A 23,264-nucleotide genomic window follows, 5' to 3' on the forward strand; every position below is an offset into this window, starting at 1 on the left:
CCGCAAGCTACCTTAGGTACCTACTAGACAGCTCACTAGAGGTAGGTACATAGGTACCTAGACAGCTCACCAGCAACTGCTAAACCTCTGCCCGAGAGTCGCCTAGCAGAGCTCCAATGGTGGCGCCACCTAAGGTACCCGCCTATTTCCTAGGTACAGTACGTATATACTCTGTACCTGCCTGTTTTTTTTTTCGTCCGTGACCACGGAGCATCACTGCGACTTGTGTGCGAGGGCTGTTCGTTGACCCCCCCCCCCCCAGTCCGACAGGCAAATCAAGGCAACCCTACAGCACGACAACCCAATCGACACTCAATCTTTCTATTTTCGTACCTAAAATCCGCAGAGACGCATCCGACATTGTCACTCATCTCGTCGTCTTCAGCCAGCCTTTTCTGGTTTGGCTTCGCCACGGCTTGCGGGTCTACTGCGTATCATGCATGGCCTGATGATCGCAAAGCCTACGCCAACGTTGGAACATTTACGCAACCGCATGACCCCAAAGCCCGCCACGTCAAGTCATGTCCGACGAAGTCTCCCAATTTCTCGAACAGGTCGAGCGCCTGCGCGGTCAGCAAATTGAAGACGATGAGGCTCGAGCCCGCGAGAGGGAGGAGTTTCTTGCGGCGAAACGGGAGCGTCAAGCTCGGCGAGAAGGTCAGTCAGTCGCTTCCTTCACTTCACCCCGGCGGATGGGGCAGTGTGAACTGGTTTTCCGAACGTGAGCCATCTTTCAGGAGGCTCGGATGCCATGCGGGTTCGATACTTGGGCTACAGCCATGTAAAAGCACACATGTAATAGTTCGTTGTGGCTCGTGGGTGTCGCGGCCGTGTTTTCTTCAGCCGGGCCGGCAACCAACTGGCAGCGACTTTTCATATGCAACAGGCTTTAAGAAAGCATTCATGTTTCCGGACTGATAGATGCCCTTGTACAGAGCGCGCCAGGTCCATCTCACCCCAGAAGTCCTCACCTGCAAACACACCTTCCCCACGCTCCAACCGCCAGAGCGTTCACGTTTCAGACTCTACAAGACTCGGCTCGCCAATCCGGACCTCTGAAGCCAGCCATATCTCTGCCTCAACATCGGTTGAGCAACAAACCAGTCCGATGTTGACTGGCAGCTTGCCAGCTGGTGAGAAGGAAACCTCTGTCGAAGCAGAGGCGAATCACAGGCAAAGTCCAACATCCCCAGCCAAGACGCCTACCCTCTCGTGGCAGCAGAGGCGGCCCCCTTCCCGAGGTGCTGCCCGGCCGCTCAGTATGGTGGCGGCTCAGAATGCGACGCAGAGATCTTTGGCAGAAACGCAAGGTCCAGCATCCGTCACCGAGGAGAGCGTCGGCAAAGATCAAATCGCGAGAGCCTTGGGGTCCAAGGATCCCTCCTGGTTTCGGCAGACGCCTGATCGCGGTCAAGGATCTGCTGCTTATAGACGCCACCAAGTTGAAGACGAGGATCGGCTGGACATGACATCTGTTGGAGCCCAGCTTCCGGGCCTGTCCATTATAGATGCGACCTCGGAAAATAGCTCGGAACGAAACCATGGCCTAGAAGCGCCACCCAACTCCAAACTAGCCTCTCCCGCAACACTCAGCAGCCCTCCCCGATTCGACGGAGCTTCCGACAGACCAGAAGAGCCTCGCGAGCTCCCGGCCCTCTCGGAAAGAGGATCGCCCACAAGGTCACCGTCACCTACAAAGGGCCTAGGTGGCTTTGTCCAGAGCGCAATGATGAAACGAAGCGACAGTGTCAAACGCTGGAGTGTTGCCAGTCCTCCGGGCTTGACGAGAGCTGGCTCTGTAGCTGCAACAAGGGGAAACTACGACCGGTCATCGGCGCACAAGGGCGCCAGACAGCCAGATACGGCTGGAGGAAGCTCCGCAACTCCGACTTCCAGCAGGCCAACCTCGCAGCATGGCGAGAAGCAGCCCGAGATTGGGGAGGTGTCCAAGTCTTCCACCCAAGGCTCAAAGGCAAGCACAATTCGCGAAACGGAGCGAGAAGAGGGAGAAGGGGGAGGAAAAGTAGAAGACGAAGAAGCAAGCGTCCCGACTAGTCCTTCGAAAACCATGGATCCCCGACGCTGGAGTCCCACAAAGTCCAGCTGGCTTGAAAGTGCTTTAAAAAGACCAGAGTCCCCGAAACAGTCCCCCACCGCTCCTTCTCAACCAATGTGGAGGGACAAGGCTGCAATGGAGTCGAACCGGCCGACGTCTGTCTCTCACAAGCATCAGGTCAGCATTGGGGGGCTCATGCGAGAGTCGGCACTTGGAAATGTGGCCAAATCCAATCCTACCGGGCTCGGGGGAATATACTCGCCGCCTGCAAACGCAAACCGACCTGCGTTCGGACACGGCTCCAAACCTAGCGCATCCCACAAACCTGCCGGCTCGGACCTTGCCAAGATTGAATCTGAAGGAAAATCGGAGGCGAATCTGGAGAAACCCGCTGTCCAAGAAACAAAGCGAACGCCAACCATGAGTCCACCGCCTATCAAGCCAAAACCGCAGACTCCGCCGTTAAAAGACTTTAGATCCAGTTTGAGGCAACGCCCAAAAGAGAAGGAAGCGCCAAAGTCTGACGAACCAGAGTTTAAAAACGTCTTTGGGAACTTGCGCAGGACCAAGACGCTGAATTACGTTGCTTCTGACGAGCTCAAGTCCAACATTCTTCGTGGCAAGGCAGCGCTCAACATTACGGACGGACCCAGGAAGAGTGAAAAAAAGGACGAGTTCAAAGATGCAATCTTGAAGAAAAAGGCCGATTTCAAAACCGCTCAAGCAGAGGGTCGAGGCGTTAGCAGGACGCCGACCCCTGCTGCAGAGCGGCCGTTTCCTGAGGGATTGGCCAGACGAGCCGAGTTGGGCAAGCCGATGACAGCTGCGGCCAAAGGAAGCCCCGTTTCAGAGGCGCATGCAGCAACCCCAGCCGCAAAGGCCGACTCGCCATTACCGATTCCGGGACCCAAGAGAATTCCGAGTGGTTCGGCTGTTTCAGCCAGATCGCCCAATGCGGTGCAGGTTCCTGCGCAGAGCCCGAGCGGGGACAAGTTGAGGCGTGCGTCAACGGAACCTCCATCGGAGAGGGTAAAGAGTGAACCTTCAAAGCCGGCCAATCTACCGAGCGAGGCAAGCAGGCCGTTGAAGCTTCAGGCCCAAGTTCAAGCTGGCCCTGGGGGCGGAAAGTTAGCGAATCGCTTCAACCCGGCTTTGGCCGGACTGTTGGCAAAGGGACCCCCTGCTATGTCTGTAAATGGCGGCCGAGGGACTGACGATTCTGGAGAGTCGGCGAGGCCAAGAGCTGGCGAATCTGCGGAGCCCTCTGTGCCTGGGCCTCAACTTACACACATGACTAAGAACCGAGCGCGTGGTCCGAGGAGAAAAGCACCGACGGGCTCGATGGCAGGGCCTAGCGCTTTTCCAAGCCAGGTTGCGTCCAAACAGCCGTCTTTCACCCAGACGGAGAGTCGGGTCCAAGAGAAGATGCCAGAGCCCGAAGCTGAAGGCGAGTCATCGGCATTGAGCGACAAGACTGCCGTTGAAGCCGCCACCACCACCATCACCACCACCACCGCCACCACACTAGAACAGAAGCAAGCATCTCTGCCAATCCAGCAGCAAGTGGCGGCCAAGGCGACTCTGCGAGGGCGGCCTTTGCCATCGCCCGTCCCTGGAAAGGAATCTTTTGAATCAGCCAAAGCAAATACGTCAGCGGCTCCACAGATTTCTACTAGAAGAGAGCAGGCTTCAGAGGCTGCCAAGATGGCTTTGTCTTGCTCTGTAAAAGTAAGTCCGGAGGCCGAAAACGACACTGCTCCGGAATCTTCACCCAAGAGGTTGAATGTCAGACGAATGTCTCGGTTCTTGGATGAGACATCGTCCAAAGAGGCAGAGCAGGAGCTGGCGAGAAGACTCGAGCAGCAACGCACAGGGTCAAGATCGCCCACCAAACTCGTAGAGCCGCCGTCGCCTGCCAAGAGCGACCGGGACTGTCTCCCCTCCATGAGGGAGCCCTCGCCCCTGTTCGGTGTGCCGTCGTCTCCAGTGTCCAAGTCGCCGTTTGACAAACCTGCGACGTCCGGCGGCTTGAGTAGCCGAAGCAGGCCGATATCAGGCCTCTCTACCGGTGGTCTCAAATCGCCCAGCACCATACCGTCGCCGGCCCGTTCCCCTACCAAGCAGGCGCAAGAAGTGTTTGTCATCCTCACAGACTTCTTCGGTCCCCGACGGACCAGGCAAGCCCTGAAAGTTGACGCCGCCCAGATCCTGATGAACCGTCCCGAGACTGGTGGTAAGGTGACGAGTCTGGGGTTTCAATTGTTCCGGGTCCTAGGGGATGGGAAGAAGCTGCCGGTTGCGCCCCAGCACGAGCGAGTCTTGTTCGACCAGGAAATGTACGTTTGCTCGCATCATTCCACTGACGCTGCGGGCAAGAAGTCGTTTGAGATTTACTTCTGGGTGGGTGACGAGGTGGCCAAGCCTGCAGCCGAAGACGCACAGCTCTTTGTACAACGAGAGGCTCGCTCGGTCGGGGGCAAACTTGTCAGACTGGTCCAGGGCAAAGAGACGGCCGAGTTTGTGCAAGCTCTCGGTGGCGTCATCATTGTTCGGAAGGGCTCGAGCAACAGGTTCGACTCACTGGCGACGAGCATGCTGTGCGGCCGACGCTACCTGGGCCAGGTGGCTTTTGACGAGGTGGACTACGGGCCTGGCAGCTTGTGCTCCGGATTCACGTACCTCATCACAAAGGGAGGCAGCTGTTACATGTGGAACGGCAAGGGCAGCGACGTTGCCGAAGTCAGCTGCGCAAGACTAGTCGGCATGGACCTGACGCTGACTGGAGAACTGGTCGAGTACGAAGACGGCAGCGAGCCACCCTCGTTCTGGGACCTGTTTGAAGACGAAGGCTCGAGGCCACACTCTGCGGACCACTGGCGGCTCAAGCCAAGCTATGACAAGTACTGCAGCCGGCTATTTTGCTCGGATGCAGACACGCGTCAGCAGGTACTCGATGGCCTCCTGCTGCCCTCGCTTTTTTTTTTCTTTTCTTTGCCCCCTCAAACAGCCCAGTGGGTACTAACATGAGCCTGTTTTAGATTTTCGAAATCAGCCCGTTTAACCAAGATGATCTCTCCTCAGAAGGCATCTACATCCTCGACGCCTTTTTCGAGATTTACGTCATCGTCGGATCCCGAGCCGGTTCCCAGTACGCGTCGTTTTGCAACGCCCTTGATTTCGCACACGAGTACGGCATCCTCGCCTCAGGCATGGAAGACCGCCCTTTTGTCCCGGTGTCGACAGTGGTGCTGGAGGGCATTCCGCGCGACTTGAAGCGCGTCTTTAGAAAGTGGGACGACGGAAAGAGCCCGACGGTCACCGTGAAGCCGACAGGAACAGGGTTGAAGAGGGGGAAGAGCTTGCGGGTGGTGACGCTTACGCAGGCATTGCAGGCGTTGAGGGAGTGACGAGCCGCTCGCAGTCTTGTTTTGCCGAGACGGATGCGAATCGTCTTCTTGTCTTGCTGCGTGTCGAGGCCACGAAAGCTACGGAGCGAATAACTGTACACATCTTTTCTTCTTCCCTTTTTTTTTTTTTTTTCTCTCTCGCAAGAATATTGCCTAATGAGGAAAATGATGGACGGTGGTAGGGAGCTGAAAGCCTGCAGCTAGAGATTTCCGCGCTGGCGCAGTCACGACCATGTGTATCTTTTATATACAGTTGGGTGAATGCAGGCATAGCCGTATCCCATGTGCCGGGCCAGTGGATAGACTGAACGGCGATCAGGTAGCGCATATGAAGTAATGGATTGTGCTTGTGCTGGAGAGTGACGAGCACTCTTGATCTATCTAGGTGGGGTATCAATCAAACCAGTTGATGTTCCTGTATTTGTATTCCGTTTTACGCATTCCGCATGAAGAGTAGAATCTGTCGTCCTGTCGTCTCGTCTCGTCTCCTCCTCGCATGTACTTCATCTATGGGGGGGTGTTGGTTGGTGCAGCGGCCAGTCTACGTTTGACGGCGGCAGACTTGGGTGAAGGCTGCCAAGGATCGAGCCGGGCGGGCTCCGGGGGGGGGGGGGGGTGGGACGTTGTTCGGATGGTGTTTTGCGATTTTGCGGGCGGTTTTTTGGTCCCTTTTTGCTTGGTGGAGGGGTTTGGTGTGTTTGCTTGTCAGATGAATCTGCTGTCCCTGCTTCTCAGAGGGATTCGGAGTCTTTGCTCTCAGATGAAGTTGCTGTCTTTGCTTCTCAGAGGTATTTTCTGTCTTTGCTCTCAGAGGGATTTGGTGTCGACAGAGGAGCTGCTTCCCGAGGGCTCGTCGGCAACGGGACGTCCCTGAGCCGATTCGGTCAGGGACAAGAGCTCCTTGAGCATGAGCTCGCGGGTGGTGCGGGTGAGCTCGTCGACGTCGGCGGCGGAAAGGCCCTTTGTGGGGATGGGGTCCAGCACTAAGGGATGGGTTAAGTTTTGTGCTTTGTTTGTTCTTGTGACTGACGGCCCCAAGTGTCAAGCAAAGGCAGGTGGCATGATTGCAGCCGGGAGACATAAAAAAAAAAAATAAAAAAAAATAAAAAAAAATAAAAAAAAAAAGGGAAAATACCTTTGACGGGGATCCTCCCCGACCGAAACACCATGCTCTGGAGGTGGAAGACGTGGCTGTAGTTTGCCACGACGCAGGGCACAATGGGCACGCCGGCCTGGACGGCGAGGTGGAAGGCGCCCTTCTTGAAGGGCAGCAGGCCCGGCTCGCGGGCGTAGCTGCGCGTGCCCTCGGGGAACATGTAGACGCTCTGGCGCTTGGTGAGGATCTCGCGGGCGGCGCCGGCCATGGCGTGGCGGGCGTCGCGCGAGTTGCGGCGGTCGATGAAGATGGCGCCGCTGAGGCGCATGAACCAGCCCAGGACGGGGACGTGCTTGAGGTCCGACTTGGCGGTGACGCTGCACCACTTGGGGAAGAGGGCGGCCAGCATCAGCACGTCCAGCTCGGACTGGTGGTTGCCGACAAAGACGGCCGGGCGGACGGAGCCGAGCGCGTCGGCCGGGTCGTCGACGTCGAAGACGACGCCGGTGGCCAGGGCCATGACGTGGCGGAAGGCGCGGGCGGTGGCCCACTGCGCGATGCCCTGGCGGCCGGCGAGGGTGAGGGCCGCGGAGGCGACGACGCCGAAGAGGGCGCAGGCGACGAGGGAGGCGTAGGCGGCGAGGGCGCGGGCGGCGAAGCCGGCGCGGGGGACGGCGCGCGAGGCCGCGAACAGGAGAAGCGTGAGGCAGGCGTAGCCGGCGAGCAGGGCGACGAGGTAGTCGGCGAGGCGGGCCATGGCGGGGGGGATTTTCTTTCTTTCTTTCCTTCTTTCTTTTTTTTTGCCACGGGGGGGAAGGGATGAAAATACACGCAAAAGGGTTTCGATTTTTTTTTTTTCTTTTTCCTCGTAGGTGGTGGGCGGTAGGTAGGTAGGTAGGTGGTGGACGAGGCCCAGAGAGTGCAGCCTGGCAAGAGGGAGGGTTCAAAAAGTCCGGGAGGGTCAATTATTGCCGCGGGCAAGCCATGCTCAGCGAGGAAGGGGGAGGAGGACCGGGAGGCTGTTGCTGTCGAGGCGTGGATGCGTCTCGGATGAAGGATGAAGGTTCAAAATTGGATCTGTTTTGGCGTGCTAAGTGCTGGATGCTGGATGCTGAAACAGGGCCCCACGCGAGCGGGCTGTGGCGCGGCGGTGCGGCGGGACTGGCCAGGCGGCAGCGGATGGTGGTGCGGTGAGGGTTGCGTGGCTGAGGCCCGGCCAGGTCAGGCATGTGACGAGGCGGTAGCCTGTCAAATTGGTATGCTGGCTGAGGGGCCGTCTTGGGGTTGCGGCTTCAGCAGTGACGCCTGGCAGCTGGCTGGCTGGCTGCGTATGTGGCATGCGGCAGCGTGAGGTTGCAGCGGTATAGCGGTCAACCGCAGGGGCTGCAGCGGCTGCAGCGGCTGCAGTGGTTGCCTGGCGGTTGCAAGTCGTCATCGCTGTTTCAAGCTCAGCGGCCCAGCGGCCCAGCGGCCCAGCGGCCCAGCGGGCTCCAACACGGTCGACCGGTGACGACGGCCTGGTGCCTCCCGCCAGGGGCTCAAACTTTCCTTTGGTACCAGACAGTACGTACGGTGTCAGCCTCAGGAGACGGCAAAACAGCACTTGGAAAGGGTATCGTACATATGTGTATTTTTTTTTTTTTTTCAAAATAAAAAAGAAAAAAAAAAGAGAAAAAATAATAATAAAAGTCTCGAAATAGTTGCATTACATAGTCAAGATGACACTGCGTAACAGCTGCATCTTCTACCAAAAAAAAAAAACCCCTAGACGCCAAGATCTGACTCGTAAACCAAGGGCTTCCTTGCTTTCTTTCTCGCCCGAGCGTTTCCCTCAGCCTTCTGAATCTGCCCTTCGGCCATTGACACCCTCCACGAGCAATCAGCAGAGAATTCGCAACTTCGACATTTGAAGGCTTCTTCTATCTCGACGCCAACGGCTTTGCGCTCACCCTGCCACCATCGCATATAGCTTGTCAAATATGCCTGCAATGCTTGGGAAGAAGCCGGAAAGTCGTGCACGTGTATCTCCCGACCGTCATCTCGATGAATATATTGGACTCTGAGTATTTGGCCTATAGAGGTTTCTCCCTCTGGGAAAGTCAATTCGACTTCATGGCGAACCAACGAGACAAGTTGTCGGAGAGTCTTGTATTTCAGCAGGCCACCGTCGTCAGCCGACGGACTCTCCTCTCCCAGGCAGGTCCGATTGGTGCTCGATTCGCTCCATCCTGTTGCTGATTCTTGCTGTGTGTCACCGTGAACATGTTCCATCTGAGCCATGAAGTCATCGGACAGCGTATCGTCAGGATCAAGCCCGTAGCGACGGAGTAGTTTCAAAAAGTCGAGCTTTCCGGCGGCAATGTCCGATAAAAAGCAGTGGTAGAGTAGAAGCTGTATCTCAGCTGGTCGGAGTACAGAGTTACTGACGGGCATCATACTTCCTCGGGTTTTGACGTCGGACAAAAAAATTTGGGAAGCTGGGTTGCTGGACGTGGCTTCACCACTGGGCTTGAAGAACTGCGCCAGCAAAGTTTGCTTCGGGCCAGAATGTGACTCTTTCTCCCCGAATTTCTCTTCATGTTCTGGGTCCGGGTGCCGGCGGGTTAGTGCATCAATCACCCCGTTGACAAAATTTCCGTGTACCACACCCCATACTTCAAGTTCTCTGGTCAAACCATTGTCTCGCAGGGTACGCAAGCCTTGAATGAAGTTCCACAGCCGCAAAGCGAATCCGTCTTCTTTGGTCAAAACATTAACCTGGACGGTGGAATGAACTTGCTCTTCTAGTTGCTTGTGGATCTTGGACCCTCCCTGCATGGCGGGAGTCTTTGTTGGGCGGCCGCCAGGAAGCCTGGTCAGGGTGTACCAGTATTTTAGTTCGCACCATGCCCCAGCAGTGAGGTCACTGACACTAAGTGGTTTTCGGGGATACGATCGGAATTTTTGCAATGGAGACCGGTCATCTTGGCAAGTTTCGGACTCGTTGGCTTCTCTTTCTGCAGTCGTCTTGTCTGGATATGAGGTCTGCACAGCTCTCGCCTCAAGCTTCACTAGTGACTGTTCAGTTACTTAGTGTCAGTAGACCAAGCGGCTGCGGACGTAGCGTACATTCGGAATTGCCAGCGTCAGCATCGACTGACGCACCGGGGCCAGGGCAAGAGATGCACAATGGTTTATTGCTCGGGCCAGGAACGAGCGAGGCCTCAAAGGGCCAGTCATTCGCGGAGAATGCACCGCCGTTTTGAAGGTCATGACTGGCATCAGACGGGAGAATGACTTGGCCGACAACGTTGCGCGTCTTTAAATCCGTGAGAAAAATCCGAGTGTTCAACATTCGTTGCTCATTGTCAGAAGCAAGCTCGATTAGAAACAACTCGTCTTCTGGAGAAAAGTCGGAGCCATAGTCGCTTTCTCGTTCCAGGGTTTCGGACAGAGCCATGTAATTTCTAGGACAGGCGCATCATAACAGCTTCTTTGAAGCCGTTGATGAATACAGTGGCACCGAACGCGGGCAGGTGATGCTGCATGTGGATTATTTGAAAATGTGGATGCCCTGACCCTTGACGTCGTCGATGAAGATCGGGGGGAAGGCAGGTGGGACCTGCGTTTAGAACGGGCTGGCTTGGAGGCTCGTGATTGATCAGATGATGGCCGGAATATGCCAGTCAGCCTCTTCGCTCGGGACTGGAACGATGCGTCCGTAGCGTCCGTGACTCATTTCCCCATAAATCTTCCCAAAAGAGGGTCGTCAATCCTTCAGCCTCCTCAAACAGTCTCCCGTACTCGCTTAGGTTGGCCAAGGCAGCAGCCAGAGCCCAGCCTCAAGCTATTGACCAGACCAGACATAGACCAGACATCTTTACATCTTTGTCACTTCTCTAGCTCTATAGCTGTCCAGTACGCACATATATTGCATCTGCCTTTGTTTATTCCCCGCCTCGCTCAACCTGGCTTTGTCAAAACCATGCGGCGTCACAGACGATGGACGGCTTCGTCAAGGTCAAGCTCAATGATGGCCACAACGAGCAATGGCCATGCAGAACCAAACCAAACCAAAAGACTACTATACTATCCTTGCCGGCGGAGCTGCATCTCGCCATCTCTCAGCTCTTGATATATCCAGATGCCCTTTCCTTGAAGCATACACACAGGCTCTTCTATCATCTGGTGGACACGGGAGTAGAACTCAAGATTGACTGGCTCGTCTCTCGACGGAGACTGCATCTCGAGTGCCCCAACGACAAGGCATGTGATTTGGGAAGTGACATACGATTCTGTCGTGGAAGCGTAGCGTAAGTTAGCTTGCTTGCTTCAGGGCCTCATGTTGCCCTCATGTCACTTTGGCCAGCGGTGTAGCTAATGCGAGAAGCGAAGCCTGTTGATGAAACGGCGCCGCGAGCATGTCGAATGCGACAGTCGACCAGGCATCGGATGCATCGTTTACGGCACTTCCTCTTGCTCCCATCGTCAGAGCAGCCCCGTAAGATGGCGAAATCGTCTTCGAACCAAGTTCACTGTAGAACTCTGGTTGATTCTAGTGGCGCTTTTGCCTGTACTGGTTTCTTGTTTGCGGAAAACTTGCGCGTCATAAGGACCGTCGAGAAATCACGGCATTTTCTGGCTGCGGCCTGGTTATCGGGCATGGTTTCGCAAAGCGTTTCGTCGACCCCACTCGAGATTTGAAAGTTACATCTGGATATTTGTCACAAAACCCAGGATATTGTTGTTGCAGCGCCTTTATCATGTATGGCCAAGAGTTGGGCGAAATTCAGACAAAGATTGAACGTTTTGAAGATTTCACAAGCAGTCGAGCAAACCGCCTTGCTTAGCCAGCCACAAGGTGGCCCAACAAGCTTGAGGATTGCAGCAGACAGGGTTACCGAGCGGGTTTCTTTTCTTCTTGTTCTCTTCTTTGTCTTTTCCCTTTTTCTCTCTCTGCCTTTTTCTTTTTCTTTGTCCTTCCCAAGACGCACTTATTGCGACATGCAGTCATTCACGCACGAGTCTCACAGGTGTGGTCGGTCAATAGATGACACCTTGTCATTCGCAACATAAACCAGAACAAGACAATTCTTGGATCCAAGCTACGAGTGTCATCGAAACCCCGGATAGAATTGACTGCGAGGAAGAGAGCAGGACTGACGACTTGGAGCATGGGAGTCAGGAGCCAGAAGTGTCTGGTCTGGGAGAAATGACGGTGGGGTTTTGGGCCGTGGCTGCTTGATGCAAGCTGCAGCACAGACGGGGAGTGGGACTCGGAAGTCGGGACCGTCAACTGGGTGTGGATCGTCAACGTGTGATTACCGTGATGTGACGAAAGTGGGAATATAGCCGTTGCCCCTGCTTCGTCTGCCGTCTGCACCAGCATCCGCTACTGCATCTCAAGGCTCAAACAACGGCCTGCTCTCGTCCTGCAAGTGATGCTGTCCGGGGCCCTAGCTGAGCAGTGACCCAGGTACCGAGGTATAATGAGGTCTAGGCAGGTAAAATTTGAGCCAGGGATCTTTTATCGGTAGCTTTGCAAAAAAATAAAAATAAAAATAAAAAAAATATTTTCTGAAGGAGCAATCACTCTGCACGGCCTGATGCGGTAATCCGGCATTTTAGCCGTTGAGGAGGAAGATTTGAGTATCAAAATTTCAGTGCGAGATATCACCATCTAAGTACCTAGGTACCTAGGTTAGGAGGTAGGTACCTAATCAGAATGGAGCGGGTAGGTGGGGGATAATATGACCGAGAATTATCCCGGCCCTTGGCAGCGAGCAAGGTTGAAAAGTAGCGAATTTCTCCTCTACTTTACGGCTGGAGGCTACACAAGCGAATGATTACTTTCACATCCTTGTACGAGGCTATGTAGTATGAGGCATTATCCGATAATAGCAGTGCAGTGAACGTTGACTTCTTATACCCAATACCCAATACTGGTAGTGATGCTGTGTGATTGGCGGGCCGCCGCCTTTGGCGAAAAGCAAAAAGCGGGGGCAGCGGACGCAGGCGCAGGCGCAGACGCAGACGCAGACGCAGACGCAGACGCTCCTTCCCCCGCCAACCCGATGCGGCCCAGTGGGGCCATCAACAACACAAAATGCCATAGAAGAGGGATGCCCAAGAGATGAAGGCGGAAAAAGAGGAGGAAATAAAAAAAAGAACAGAAAAGAAGAAAAAAAAAAAAAAACAGAAAACAAAAGAAAAGGCGGGGGATAAATAAAAAATAAAATAAAGGAAGAAAAAAGGAAGACACAAAAAGCAAAGAGAAGAAAGCAAACATCAGACCAATATGGTCGTCGACAAGCCAAGCCGCCTCAAAGCCCGAAAAGGATCGTTCCGCTGCACAAAGGCAAACATCTCGGCAGGGCAACACATCTTCAGCCCCCATGCAATTGCTACGCACGCTATCTCCTTGGTCCTCGCTCCTGGTCCTCACTCCTGGCCCAATCGTCCTGGCCCAGTCGTCCCGGTCCAGTCGTCCCGATCAAGTCATTCCGATATCCCGCCAGGCAGGATGCAGCATGCCCAGTCCAGCCAGATATGAGCGTCCCAGTCACCAATCACGAGCCCCGGGACAAGAGGACCCCTTGGTTAGGGATCGAACTGAATGTGAAATCTTGGGTGGTGCTTGATATGGCAGCCAACGCTGCAGCCTTGTTTCTCCCATGTCGGATATAAGCATCAAAACCCCTTGCCATCAAACACTTTCGGCATCGCGAGCTCATAAGACGCACATGTTGAAATTCATAACATTCCCCCTCTCCCCTTGCAACGCAGCCTTCCTCCTGCCATCTGACCTCTCTTGAATGTCGTTTTTATTCTGATACCATTTTTCAGTGTCTTGCCTCCTCCATTCACGTCTACATCTACATGCAACCAGCCTAGAACGAATGCATCTTTTCTTCTGCAGGATTCAACGCTGAATCAATCTCTTTGATGAGACGACAAGGAAAAACCTTATCTGCATCCCTGGCCCCAACCCTCGTCAAGTTACCCGACCGGAAGTATTTGACTCAAGTTCTTGCGTTGCTTCTTGTCCGGAAAGAGCCATCTCACTACCCGCCGTTCAGACTAGATATTGGACGGGAAAACGAGTCACGGGAAAGAACCGACTGAAAGAGACAAGCTTATGCAAAATGGACGTATCAAAATCCGACCTTGGCAGCCTCACTGCAACGCAGGCGGTCGAGTTGATGAGATGGAATCACGTCTCTGCGCGTGACTACGCCCGAGCTCTGCTTGACCGAATCAGGGAACGAGACCCTCAAGTAAGAGCCTGGATCTACTTGAATGAGGAAGCCGTTCTTGAACAGGCCGACAATCTGGATCGAATCCCCCCCGAGAAGAGGGGGCCTCTACACGGGGTTGCAGTTGGTATCAAGGATGTGTTTCTAACTCAAGGTACTCATCCAAGCATGCATATGCTTCCTTCTGCCAGCAAGGGTGGACAACGATCCCTTTTCCATGTGGTTGTATGGGACGAAATTATCCGTCAACTGCCAGCTGTCAGCTGACCATTCCCACCAACGCTCTTCTTTGTAGATATGCCTACTCGCTACAATTCCCGGCTTCACGCGAACGACGGAAACGCAGCCGCCGACTCTGCCGCGGTGAGTGTGCTTCGAGCCGCAGGCGCAATCATCCTTGGCAAGACTGCCACCACCGAGTTCGCTGCCATGACAGAAGGTCGACCATGTACCAACCCCAACAATCCCAAGCATACCCCTGGAGGGTCATCATCCGGATCGGCGGCAGCCGTGGCTGACTACCAGGTACCCGTGTCTATCGGAACCCAAACCGGGGGTAGCATTGTCCGTCCAGCGTCATTCAACGGGTGTTATGGATTCAAGGTAAGAACCGCCCCCTGCTCTCCATCTTTGAACATAGTTTCATGCAATGTACTTTGTGCAAATCGTTGCGTAGAGTGACTAAATAACAAACACAAAAAAAAAAAAAAAATCAATACAGCCCACATGGGGAACCATCTCCACCGAAGGGGTCGGCAGGTATGCCGTATCAGCCGACACCCCAGGCTTCTGCGCACGATCTGTCGATGATCTCGAGCTTCTGGCGAGACTCTTCGACCTAGACTCGCTTTTCGCCGAGCCTTTTGCACCAATGTCAATCAAGGGAGCCAGAATCGCCTTTATCAAGACTCCCGTGTGGCCTGCCGCTGGTCCCGGGACTCGCGCTGCTTGGGATCTTGCTCATGAACTGCTGGCCGATAACGGCGCTGCAATACAAGATGTCGAACTTCCTGCCGTCTTTTCAAACTGTGCAAGCTGGAGAGACCTGGTCATTGCTAGCGAGGCCCGTGCCGCCTTTCTGCCGAGTAAGTACACTACCCAGCAGGTCGGTCTGTGCTAAGGGTTGATATGTATATTTGTGTGTGTGTGTGATGTTGCGAGAAAAGAAACACAATGAGACTACTCTCCTAGGACTTGGAATACTCGTCAAGGTGTCCGTCTCCGATGAAGTGGAGTATTCCAGAATCACCCCTGATCTTCTCTCTCTTCTTTTTTTGTAACTATTATTGTTATTATTATTACTACTGTTTTTTTTTCCTCAGCACACCTTCAGCTCATGGGAAACACTCATTAATCAAACATCAACGCTCTTTAGAATACCGCCAAGACAAGTCAAAAATCCACAGCGACATTGTTAGGCTCATTGAGAACAAAGCTCTACCAAGTCGCAAGCAACTTCTCGAAGCTCACGATGGTATTGCTAGACTACGCTCCATATGGGACCGATTCGCAACAAAATACGACATAATCATCACGCCGAGTGCCATCGACGAAGCTCCAGAAGGTCTTGGCGACACAGGAACAGCTGTACGTCCCACCACCCATGTTGGCCCCGTCTCCCCCCATCCAGCCACGTGAATCAAGTGTGTTGACACAATCAAGGCCTTTTGTGCCATGTGGACAATCCTGCACGTACCGGCCATGAACGTCCCTGGGTTCAAGGGACAGCGCGGCCTGCCCATCGGATTGACAGTCGTGGGTTCCCGCTACAGTGATATGGAAGTTCTTCGTGGCGGAAAGGCTGTTGGAGCCATCTTCAACGGCCAACCGTCGTAACAGAACCGGTTCGAAGCATGTGAAAGCCGAATTTGGTAGAGGGTTCCTACGCGATGTGAGATGCAACATGCACTTGTCCGGACCGACCGTAGAATGCAAAGGGAAACAGGTGCCGGATTTGCTAATGAAGAGAGGATGTGTTTCCAGAAGGAGGGGTAGCAGTCACCATCATTGAAATTGTAAATGGTTACCACAGAGATTGATCTTTACAGAAGAAATGTCATAAATTTATGGTATTTTCAAGACGGCGTTCGTGTTCGTCGGCAGCACGACAAGATGTGAAGTCAAGCAGTCGTCAGAGGATTCGGACGGTTCCTCGAAGCCCAAAGTTGTTGGACGGGAAAGCTCATGCCAGCCAAAGTCAAATCTCGCTTGCGTCGACAAGTGTCTCGTCGATGCTTCAGAAATGGTGATTGGTCTTTTCTCGCTTGCATTTGACGGCTCGATGCCGAAAGATGCCGGAAGAAACGTACCCAGGCGCTCGTTTGCTCCCAGGTCTTGGATGCCGCTTAGTCCCGCCGTCGTGAAGTTTGTCTTTGGCCGCGGCAATTTCACTACCCGATTGCCGAATAAAGATCGGCTCGTATACTGCGTCCTTGTGAAAAGACGAGAAGGATGCCGACGACCCCGGGCGTGCGGTCAAGTTCAAAGCCGGCCTCGTCAGTCCAGTCCAGTCCAGTCCAGTCCAGTCTACCTACTCAGGGGTCAGGCCTGACTGACAGTCGTTGGTTCATGTTGTTTCGTGCAAAGCGCGCTGCTGCACCATGGCACTGGTTGGTGCGCCCGTGAGAGATGCAGATGGGGATAGGAAGGAACAATCAGCGCGGAGTGCAGCAATAAGCGCCTAGCCTAGCCTTGTACAACAGCAGAACAGGTTAGAAACTGCGCTCAAGAAATTACTTGAAAGAAATCAAATTTACCTAACTTTTACATGCGGAGTACTTGCACAACCCCACTGCAGCACAACTTGGACAATGAGCCAACCGTTTCAAGTGCACCGTTGGGACAAGCCCCCCCCCACCCCATCACAAGGCCCCACTACGGAGCAGACCCGCGGCTAAAATAGGCCCAAGCTGCAACTGCGTACTGCGTACTCTGTACTCTGCACGTGCTAAATGTACGAGTACGTACGGCGATGATACGGCATGGCATGCGGACTGACGCAGTCGTCTTTTACCCGGGTGAAAACAAGAAGCAGGAACCATGGAGGGGCAACATCTGGTATCAAGAATCAATCTCGCCCCCGGAAAGCACGCAGGGGAGAATGTCCCAACGCTCCTTCCCTGCCCTGAGATCAAACCCAACAAACAACCATCCTGGTACTCCGTAGAGAGGTAGCCTTTCATAACGTCAAGGGTACCACGAGGTAGGCACAATTACATACCTAAGTGGGTACCTAAGGAAGGAGATAGCCTGTAGGCAGGCACCTACCTCCGGGCACGAAGCACCTTGGCGCCGCCGCCAACCGTTGCACGGTTACAGGCACCTGGGCGCTTACAGCACGCACCAGACCAGTTTGAAGCGGGGTGGGAGGAAGGGGGGGTGGGCGCCTACGAAGTATCCGTGCTCTGTACGGACTACGGAGAACTTGTCTGTCTGGTCCATTCAATTTCCAGCTTCCTCTCGACTTGACTTCCATCCTCATCCGCTTCCGCCTGGCAACATAACCCTTTCAACTTGCTCAACTCCCGCGGCAAGGCACCCATACGCTGCATCTTGGGGTTAGCATTTAGCCATTGTCGCGTTTCTCACTCGGGACAGTCACCTGCCTCGACCCGTCGCACTCCTTCTTGCCCCCATCTTTGAAACAGGTACCTCTCGGCGGCACCCATCTCGTCCAAGCCACTGCGGCCATCGGGAGCGCGAGCTAAGTTTCAGTTTCTGCACCATAGCAACTGAGCGTCTTTGTACGACGGCATGCCATTGTTTCTTTGTCGGCTGCTCTAATCGTTGTCCAAGTCGCAATTCCACCAACATCCCGCCCGGAGTCTGGCATGCAAAGTCTCTCGACGACACCTGCCCTATATCCGCTCTATCCGCAGCCGTCGACACCAGCTCTCTGGATCAAACTTGGCTCTATCGTTGACTCTTGACACACACCCTCCTCCCACCGCTCGGAGCCAGATACGGATTCCATCTTCATGCGACCGCCTCGGCATCCTCGTCATCTGCAAAGGAAGAACAAGCCCGGTTCATGCACAAGGCTTACCAATGCTGTGATTCATCTTCCCTGACACTACCCGAGTACACGTCGTACAACATGGCCATGCAGCCAACCGGCTGGCAGTCGGCGCCGGTAGCTAGAGCAGAAGACGGGAATCGACCGGATTACTACAAGGTCATTGGAGTCTGCCTGGCCATATGCTCTGGACTCTTTATTGGAACGTCCTTTGTGCTGAAAAAGGCGGGCTTGCTCAAGGCCAACGAGAAATACAACGAGGTCGCCGGGGAGGGCTATGGCTATCTCAAAAACGCGTACTGGTGGGGAGGCATGACGCTGATGATTGTCGGCGAGGTGCTCAACTTTATCGCCTACGCCTTCACCGATGCCATTCTCGTCACCCCGCTGGGTGCGCTCTCCGTCGTCATCACCGCCGTCTTATCCGCCGTCTTCCTGAAGGAGCGGCTGAGTATGGTTGGCAAGGTCGCATGCTTCTTGTGCATCATTGGATCCGTTGTTATAGCATTGAATGGCCCCAAAGAATCTTCGGTCGCCGACATCCAGCAGATGCAGCGCATGTTCATCACTCCAGGTTTCCTGTCATATGCCGGTGTCGTTCTCGTTGGCTCCGCCGTTACGGCGTTTTACGTAGGCCCAAGATGGGGCAGAAAGAACATGCTGGTGTACATCTCCATCTGCAGCTGGATTGGTGGACTCAGTGTTGTATCGACACAAGGCCTCGGCGCAGCCATCATAGCATGGATTGGCGGGGATCCTCAGTACAAGTTCTGGTTTCTCTGGTTCCTGTTCGTCTTTGTCATTGGCACTTTGCTGACCGAAATCGTTTTTCTAAATGTGAGTCCTTGCCAGCTGAAGACTTGTCAGACTTGCCCTGACAGGCAAAACGGAAAGCCAGAAAAAAAAAAAGAAAAAGAATAGAAAAGAAACGAAGCGAGTGCTGACGAGATGCCTCCTCTGCCGTCCCGGAACAGAAAGCGCTCAACATCTTCAACGCAGCCCTGGTCACCCCCACGTATTATGTCTACTTCACTAGCACAACAATTCTTACGTCCATCGTTTTGTTCCGTGGCTTTAATGGATCATCAGCCCAAGGAATCTGCACCGTCGTGCTGGGTTTCCTCACCATCTGCTCGGGCGTGGTTTTACTGCAACTGTCCAAGTCGGCAAAGGACGTCCCTGACGCTGCTGTTTTCAACGGCGATTTGGACCAGATCCACACCATTGCGGAGCAAGAGCAGCCAGAGTCGGAACCCAAGGCCGACGCCATTCGTGGTACGGCGGCAATCGTGCGACGCATCTCAAAAGCCCGTCTGCGCATGGAAGCTGAAGAGCTGAAGAGACTGCACGAGGAGAAAATGGCCGAAAGCATGTCGCCCATTGGTGAAGACGGAGTGTCCGAGTACGAATGGGACGGGTTGAGGAGACGGAGGACCTTGGTGGCCAGCATGAGAAGTCGCGCGACCACATCACCCCAGCCAGTATCGCCGTCCATCCGGGCTGTGGGCACTCCCTGCAGCCCTCATCCTCCACTGGGCATGTCGCGATTCCCGACCGACGAAGAGCTCGAAGAGGCAGACCGCAGCACCATCTTCACAACCATCGCCGGCACGATTCGAGGGCGACCACGGACCAGCCAAACCCTGCCCGCCTACACGGACCAGTATGCCATCGACAAGTTGCGAAGTCCGCTGCGTCCTGTTCCCTTGACTCATATCGTGTTTCCCGAGCAGAAGCCGGACGACGAGGCTGGGGCGTATTACGGACCGACTCGCGAGCATGTTTTTGACAGGCAGCAGCAGCAGCAGCAGCAACAGCAACAGCAACACGCCGAGCATCATGGCGCGAGCGGAAGTGCTCAGAGCATTCCCCCTACGCCGCCCCCACACTCGGCTCGGCGACAGTTTTCCTTCAACCGAGTTTTTCGACGCAACGCCGGTTCGACTGAGGAGGAACGGATCGGCCTTGTAAAGGAAGGAGAGGTTGAAGGCTCCCCTTCATTTATCTGATTGGGGTTGGCTTCTGTTTAACGTTGACGAGTTTTCTCTCCCATGATTATGATGCGACCCATGTAAGGCGACGAGGTAACGAAGAAAAAGGAGAGAGAAAGAAAGAAGGGAAGAAAGAAACCCACGTACCAGGCTCTTCCTTTACCGGCTCGGATGCAGCGAGTTTTGGCGGTTTCTTGCTTCTTGCTTTTTTTTTCTTGTTCAGGTAAATACACTTATGTACAGTACCGTTGTATTTCATGTATCATTAGAACGACACGGCATGCATAGACATCAGGAGCAGGCTAGAGCCCAAAATCGAATGCGATTCGAGGACTGTGAATGAGGCGAAGTGAAGCGGCTGTCAGCGGATTGGGGGAGCTGTTGAGCCGCGTTTGGGCTGCGGCCATGACGCGGCGGTTTTGCAGACATTGTCGTCAACGCTGCAGATTGATCTACCTGCTTGTCCACGGTCCGCTATGTACTGCTCGATGAGGGCCATTATACACGCTGTTTTCCATAGCATCCAAAAGCATGTCCTGCCAACGCCAAACAAATGCAATCTGTATCTAGCGGCGGGCGTGAGAAGAAGAGAGCGGGGAAATGAAAAGGAAGAAAGGAAGAAAGAAAAATAACACAAAGCAAAGAAAAGTAAAGCAGAAAGAAAGAAAGAAGGAAAGAAAGAAAGAAAGAAAGAAAGAAAAAGATAGCATGAAGCAAAGAAAAGACAGAAAAAGGCGAAATGGCGTCTTGAGGATGCAGATCGTCCACCGCTGCAATACTCGTTCATCGTTACAAGTTTCTTTTCGATATGCCCACCAAAAGTTCTCCAAGTCTACACAGTCCACAGTCGAGAGAAAAAGGGGGGGGGGGGGGATTCACCAGTCAACGGCCCAGCCGTTTTCGTCCAGAAACTCATCACATGCCTGTTTCAGGGCAAGGTTCGGTCGCAAGTCGCTGGGCAGAAGAGGTTCCCTAGTGAGAGGGTCGGTGGGCTGTCTTCGAAGATGCTCCAGGATGGCTGCTCGTTCATACGATTTGCCGGTTTTTGTCTTGCCATAGAGGTCAGCATGATGTACTGGTCTAAGAAGCCAAAGGATCCGGATCGTGCCACGGGGGGGGGGGGCTATTCAGCAAGAAAGCGATTCGGGGCGCACTCACAATGACGGGATCAAGCATGATTCCAAAAGTTATGTCGTCAACAACCCAGTCTGGAACCTCCCTCCTCTTGGCGGCTTGCAGTCTTGCCCGCTCAAAGATGTCCTTCATCTGGTCTAGCTTCCGCTCGCTCTCCTCCCGGATGAGGCTCGTTTCCAGGTCATCGCCCTGCGCGCCCGCGAGCATGGTATCCCTCTCCTGGGCCAGCAGGGCGAGAAGATGGACCTCGAGGTCGCGCGCTTCCCTAGACCGCGTCTTGTCCATGTGCTCCCACCGCTCCTTCTTGCACTTGAGCACCATGGCCGTGATGGCGCCAAGGGACTTGTCGTTTGTGGAAACGCACAGCTCGTGGGCTTTCAGGGCGTGGAGGAGGGCCGATTCAAAGTCGCCCACGGCCAGCAGAGCCTGGCTTAGGTAGTAGTGGGCTTTCATGGACGAGGGGGTTAGGGACAGGCACGTCTGGCAGTCGGCGATGACGGAGTCCCAGTAGCCGAGCCTGAGGCGGGCCATGGCGCGGTTCGAGTACAGGGTAGCATTTTTAGGGTCGGCTATGATGCTGAGAAGAAGAAGAAACAGAGAAAGGGCTTGTCAGCTGGGATGTCGGGACGGCGAGGGGGTTTCCTCTGGTTGCGGAAAAGGGCCCGGCGGCACAACGGAGGTGGCGTTGCGTCACGGACGGCAGAAGCAAGCGGGGAGGAAGCTTACGCCTTGGAGTAGAGGCTATCAGCGCCGACGTAGTCGCCGCTTTGGAAGTGCTGGTTTCCTTCTTGTTTGAGTTCGAGCGCCCTCGACATTTTCGAGGCGGCTGGTGGCGCTTGTCGATGGCGGCGTTGTTGCGGGTGGCGAGCTGGACGCTATTAAGCAAGGATGGCGGAATGCACCATGCGCCGACGAGGGGCATGGGCAAGGAGGAGTCCAGGAATACCTTTGTTGAAGGATGGAAGAAGCCTGTCTGGTTGAAGAAGGTTCAAATGTTGTGCTTGGGAAGGGAAATTTGCGCGAGGCGGACTTTGGGGCAGATTGGGATGGGAATGGGACATGAGGGACATGTACATCACGGCGCGCCCAACGGCGGGGGAGAGTGACGGGCAGGCGGGCAGGCGGGCAGGCGGGCAGGCAGGCTGGCAGGCCAGAGGTTATGTCTCGATTGGTTAATGCCAGCTCTGTGGAGTGACTTGTCTGCCAAGTACATACCGCGCTGCCAGGCGTTGCGCCCAGACGAGCCAGATTTGGCAGCGTGGCGCCTTGTGTCGGAATGTTCGAGAACTGGATCCTCTGGACGGATCCGCAAGCACGGGGGGGTTCCGGTACAGAGTCGAGCGTGCGAGTGCATATGGTGCGGCATGTACGGAGTACCGTGCAGCCCCGCCGGCCTGCTGCTAATTTTGGGGTTGTCAAGTTTTGTCGTGGTTCTGAGCCCACCAAACCACGGGGGTTTACGGATGCGCAGGATTCGAGTGGCACGGGGCAAGTCGGAAACCACCCCGGGGGTTTGCGGGCAACGACGCCGCCAGCTCCTGGAAACGGCGCGTGATCTTCAGCAAGTAGTAGCAGCGTTGCGTTTATTGCACTATTTACTCTCTAATTCTTCTCTTTCTTCTTCTTCTTCTTCTGTTTTTTTATTTTATTTCATTTTTTTACCTATTTTTTTATATTATTTATTTATTCATCTTGGCCATGTCTGCGCATCAATGTGCATCGGTCGGCATCGCAACTTGTCCTGCATGCCCCGTTGTGGATCCCAATGTACCGCTACATTTCTCGTCCGATCGATGGCCTGCACCATCGAGCGGCTGGCGGACTGGAGGAACGTATCGATACGTATCGACCAGGGGGGGAAGCGGTCCAGCCAAGTCCCCACCCCCGGATGAGCCGCTGACCAAACTCCCCTGCTCCATGCGGCCTTTGCTCTTTTCCCGACCCGACGTCAGGACTTTTACACACAAAACCAGCACCAAAAACACCACCAAAACACCACCAAAGCACCACCAAAGCACCACCAAAGCACCACCAAAGCACCACCCGCCGTCTGCTCTCCTACCACGGCCAACAGCGACCCCCCTCTTCCCACGACCGGGAGGAAGAAAAGAAAAGAGAAGAGCAGAGAGAAAAAAAAAAGCAAAGAAAAGAAGGAAAGGAAAGGACACCAAAAGCGAGACGGTCCGCGGCATCGCTCTGGCTGCTCGCACGCTCGACTCGGCGTTGATGCTACAACTGCCAAATCCCGGCTTCCCATGTGATCGACTGCGCGCGGCAACCACCTCGGCTACGTGGCCAAGCAGCCTCCAGCGCCTGTCTTCCGAAATCGC

At 54.5% G+C, this 23,264-nt stretch overlaps 7 protein-coding genes across 7 annotated transcripts; 4 read left to right on the forward strand and 3 right to left on the reverse strand.

The window, feature by feature from the left end:
• Positions 1-521: 521 nt before the first annotated feature.
• On the forward strand, positions 522-5,463 carry UV8b_04038 (uncharacterized protein; the record flags this gene model as incomplete). The annotated part of the gene is made up of 3 exons (XM_043141536.1): positions 522-657; positions 936-5,002; positions 5,095-5,463. The coding sequence occupies 3 exons, from the start codon at positions 522-524 to the stop codon at positions 5,461-5,463; spliced, it is 4,572 nt and encodes a 1,523-aa protein (XP_042997470.1).
• An 807-nt stretch (positions 5,464-6,270) lies between these two features.
• Positions 6,271-7,316, reverse strand: UV8b_04039 (uncharacterized protein; the record flags this gene model as incomplete). The annotated part of the gene is made up of 2 exons (XM_043141537.1): positions 6,271-6,446; positions 6,599-7,316. The coding sequence occupies 2 exons, from the start codon at positions 7,314-7,316 to the stop codon at positions 6,271-6,273; spliced, it is 894 nt and encodes a 297-aa protein (XP_042997471.1).
• A 1,007-nt stretch (positions 7,317-8,323) lies between these two features.
• UV8b_04040 (uncharacterized protein) lies at positions 8,324-9,998 on the reverse strand (the record flags this gene model as incomplete). The annotated part of the gene is made up of 2 exons (XM_043141538.1): positions 8,324-9,609; positions 9,668-9,998. 2 exons carry the CDS (start codon positions 9,996-9,998, stop codon positions 8,324-8,326), a joined length of 1,617 nt encoding a protein of 538 aa, XP_042997472.1.
• A 542-nt stretch (positions 9,999-10,540) lies between these two features.
• UV8b_04041 (uncharacterized protein) lies at positions 10,541-10,941 on the forward strand (the record flags this gene model as incomplete). Its single annotated transcript, XM_043141539.1, has 2 exons — positions 10,541-10,851; positions 10,929-10,941. 2 exons carry the CDS (start codon positions 10,541-10,543, stop codon positions 10,939-10,941), a joined length of 324 nt encoding a protein of 107 aa, XP_042997473.1.
• A 2,742-nt stretch (positions 10,942-13,683) lies between these two features.
• On the forward strand, positions 13,684-15,630 carry UV8b_04042 (uncharacterized protein; the record flags this gene model as incomplete). Its single annotated transcript, XM_043141540.1, has 5 exons — positions 13,684-13,948; positions 14,090-14,397; positions 14,516-14,879; positions 15,170-15,381; positions 15,457-15,630. The coding sequence occupies 5 exons, from the start codon at positions 13,684-13,686 to the stop codon at positions 15,628-15,630; spliced, it is 1,323 nt and encodes a 440-aa protein (XP_042997474.1).
• A 2,260-nt stretch (positions 15,631-17,890) lies between these two features.
• Positions 17,891-19,818, forward strand: UV8b_04043 (uncharacterized protein; the record flags this gene model as incomplete). Its single annotated transcript, XM_043141541.1, has 2 exons — positions 17,891-18,646; positions 18,784-19,818. 2 exons carry the CDS (start codon positions 17,891-17,893, stop codon positions 19,816-19,818), a joined length of 1,791 nt encoding a protein of 596 aa, XP_042997475.1.
• An 857-nt stretch (positions 19,819-20,675) lies between these two features.
• UV8b_04044 (uncharacterized protein) lies at positions 20,676-21,749 on the reverse strand (the record flags this gene model as incomplete). The annotated part of the gene is made up of 3 exons (XM_043141542.1): positions 20,676-20,849; positions 20,959-21,511; positions 21,661-21,749. The coding sequence occupies 3 exons, from the start codon at positions 21,747-21,749 to the stop codon at positions 20,676-20,678; spliced, it is 816 nt and encodes a 271-aa protein (XP_042997476.1).
• Positions 21,750-23,264: the final 1,515 nt, after the last annotated feature.

The sequence above is a fragment of the Ustilaginoidea virens genome, chromosome 3 (genome assembly GCF_000687475.1).
Source record: "Ustilaginoidea virens chromosome 3, complete sequence".
Taxonomy (NCBI): Eukaryota; Fungi; Ascomycota; class Sordariomycetes; order Hypocreales; family Clavicipitaceae; genus Ustilaginoidea; species Ustilaginoidea virens.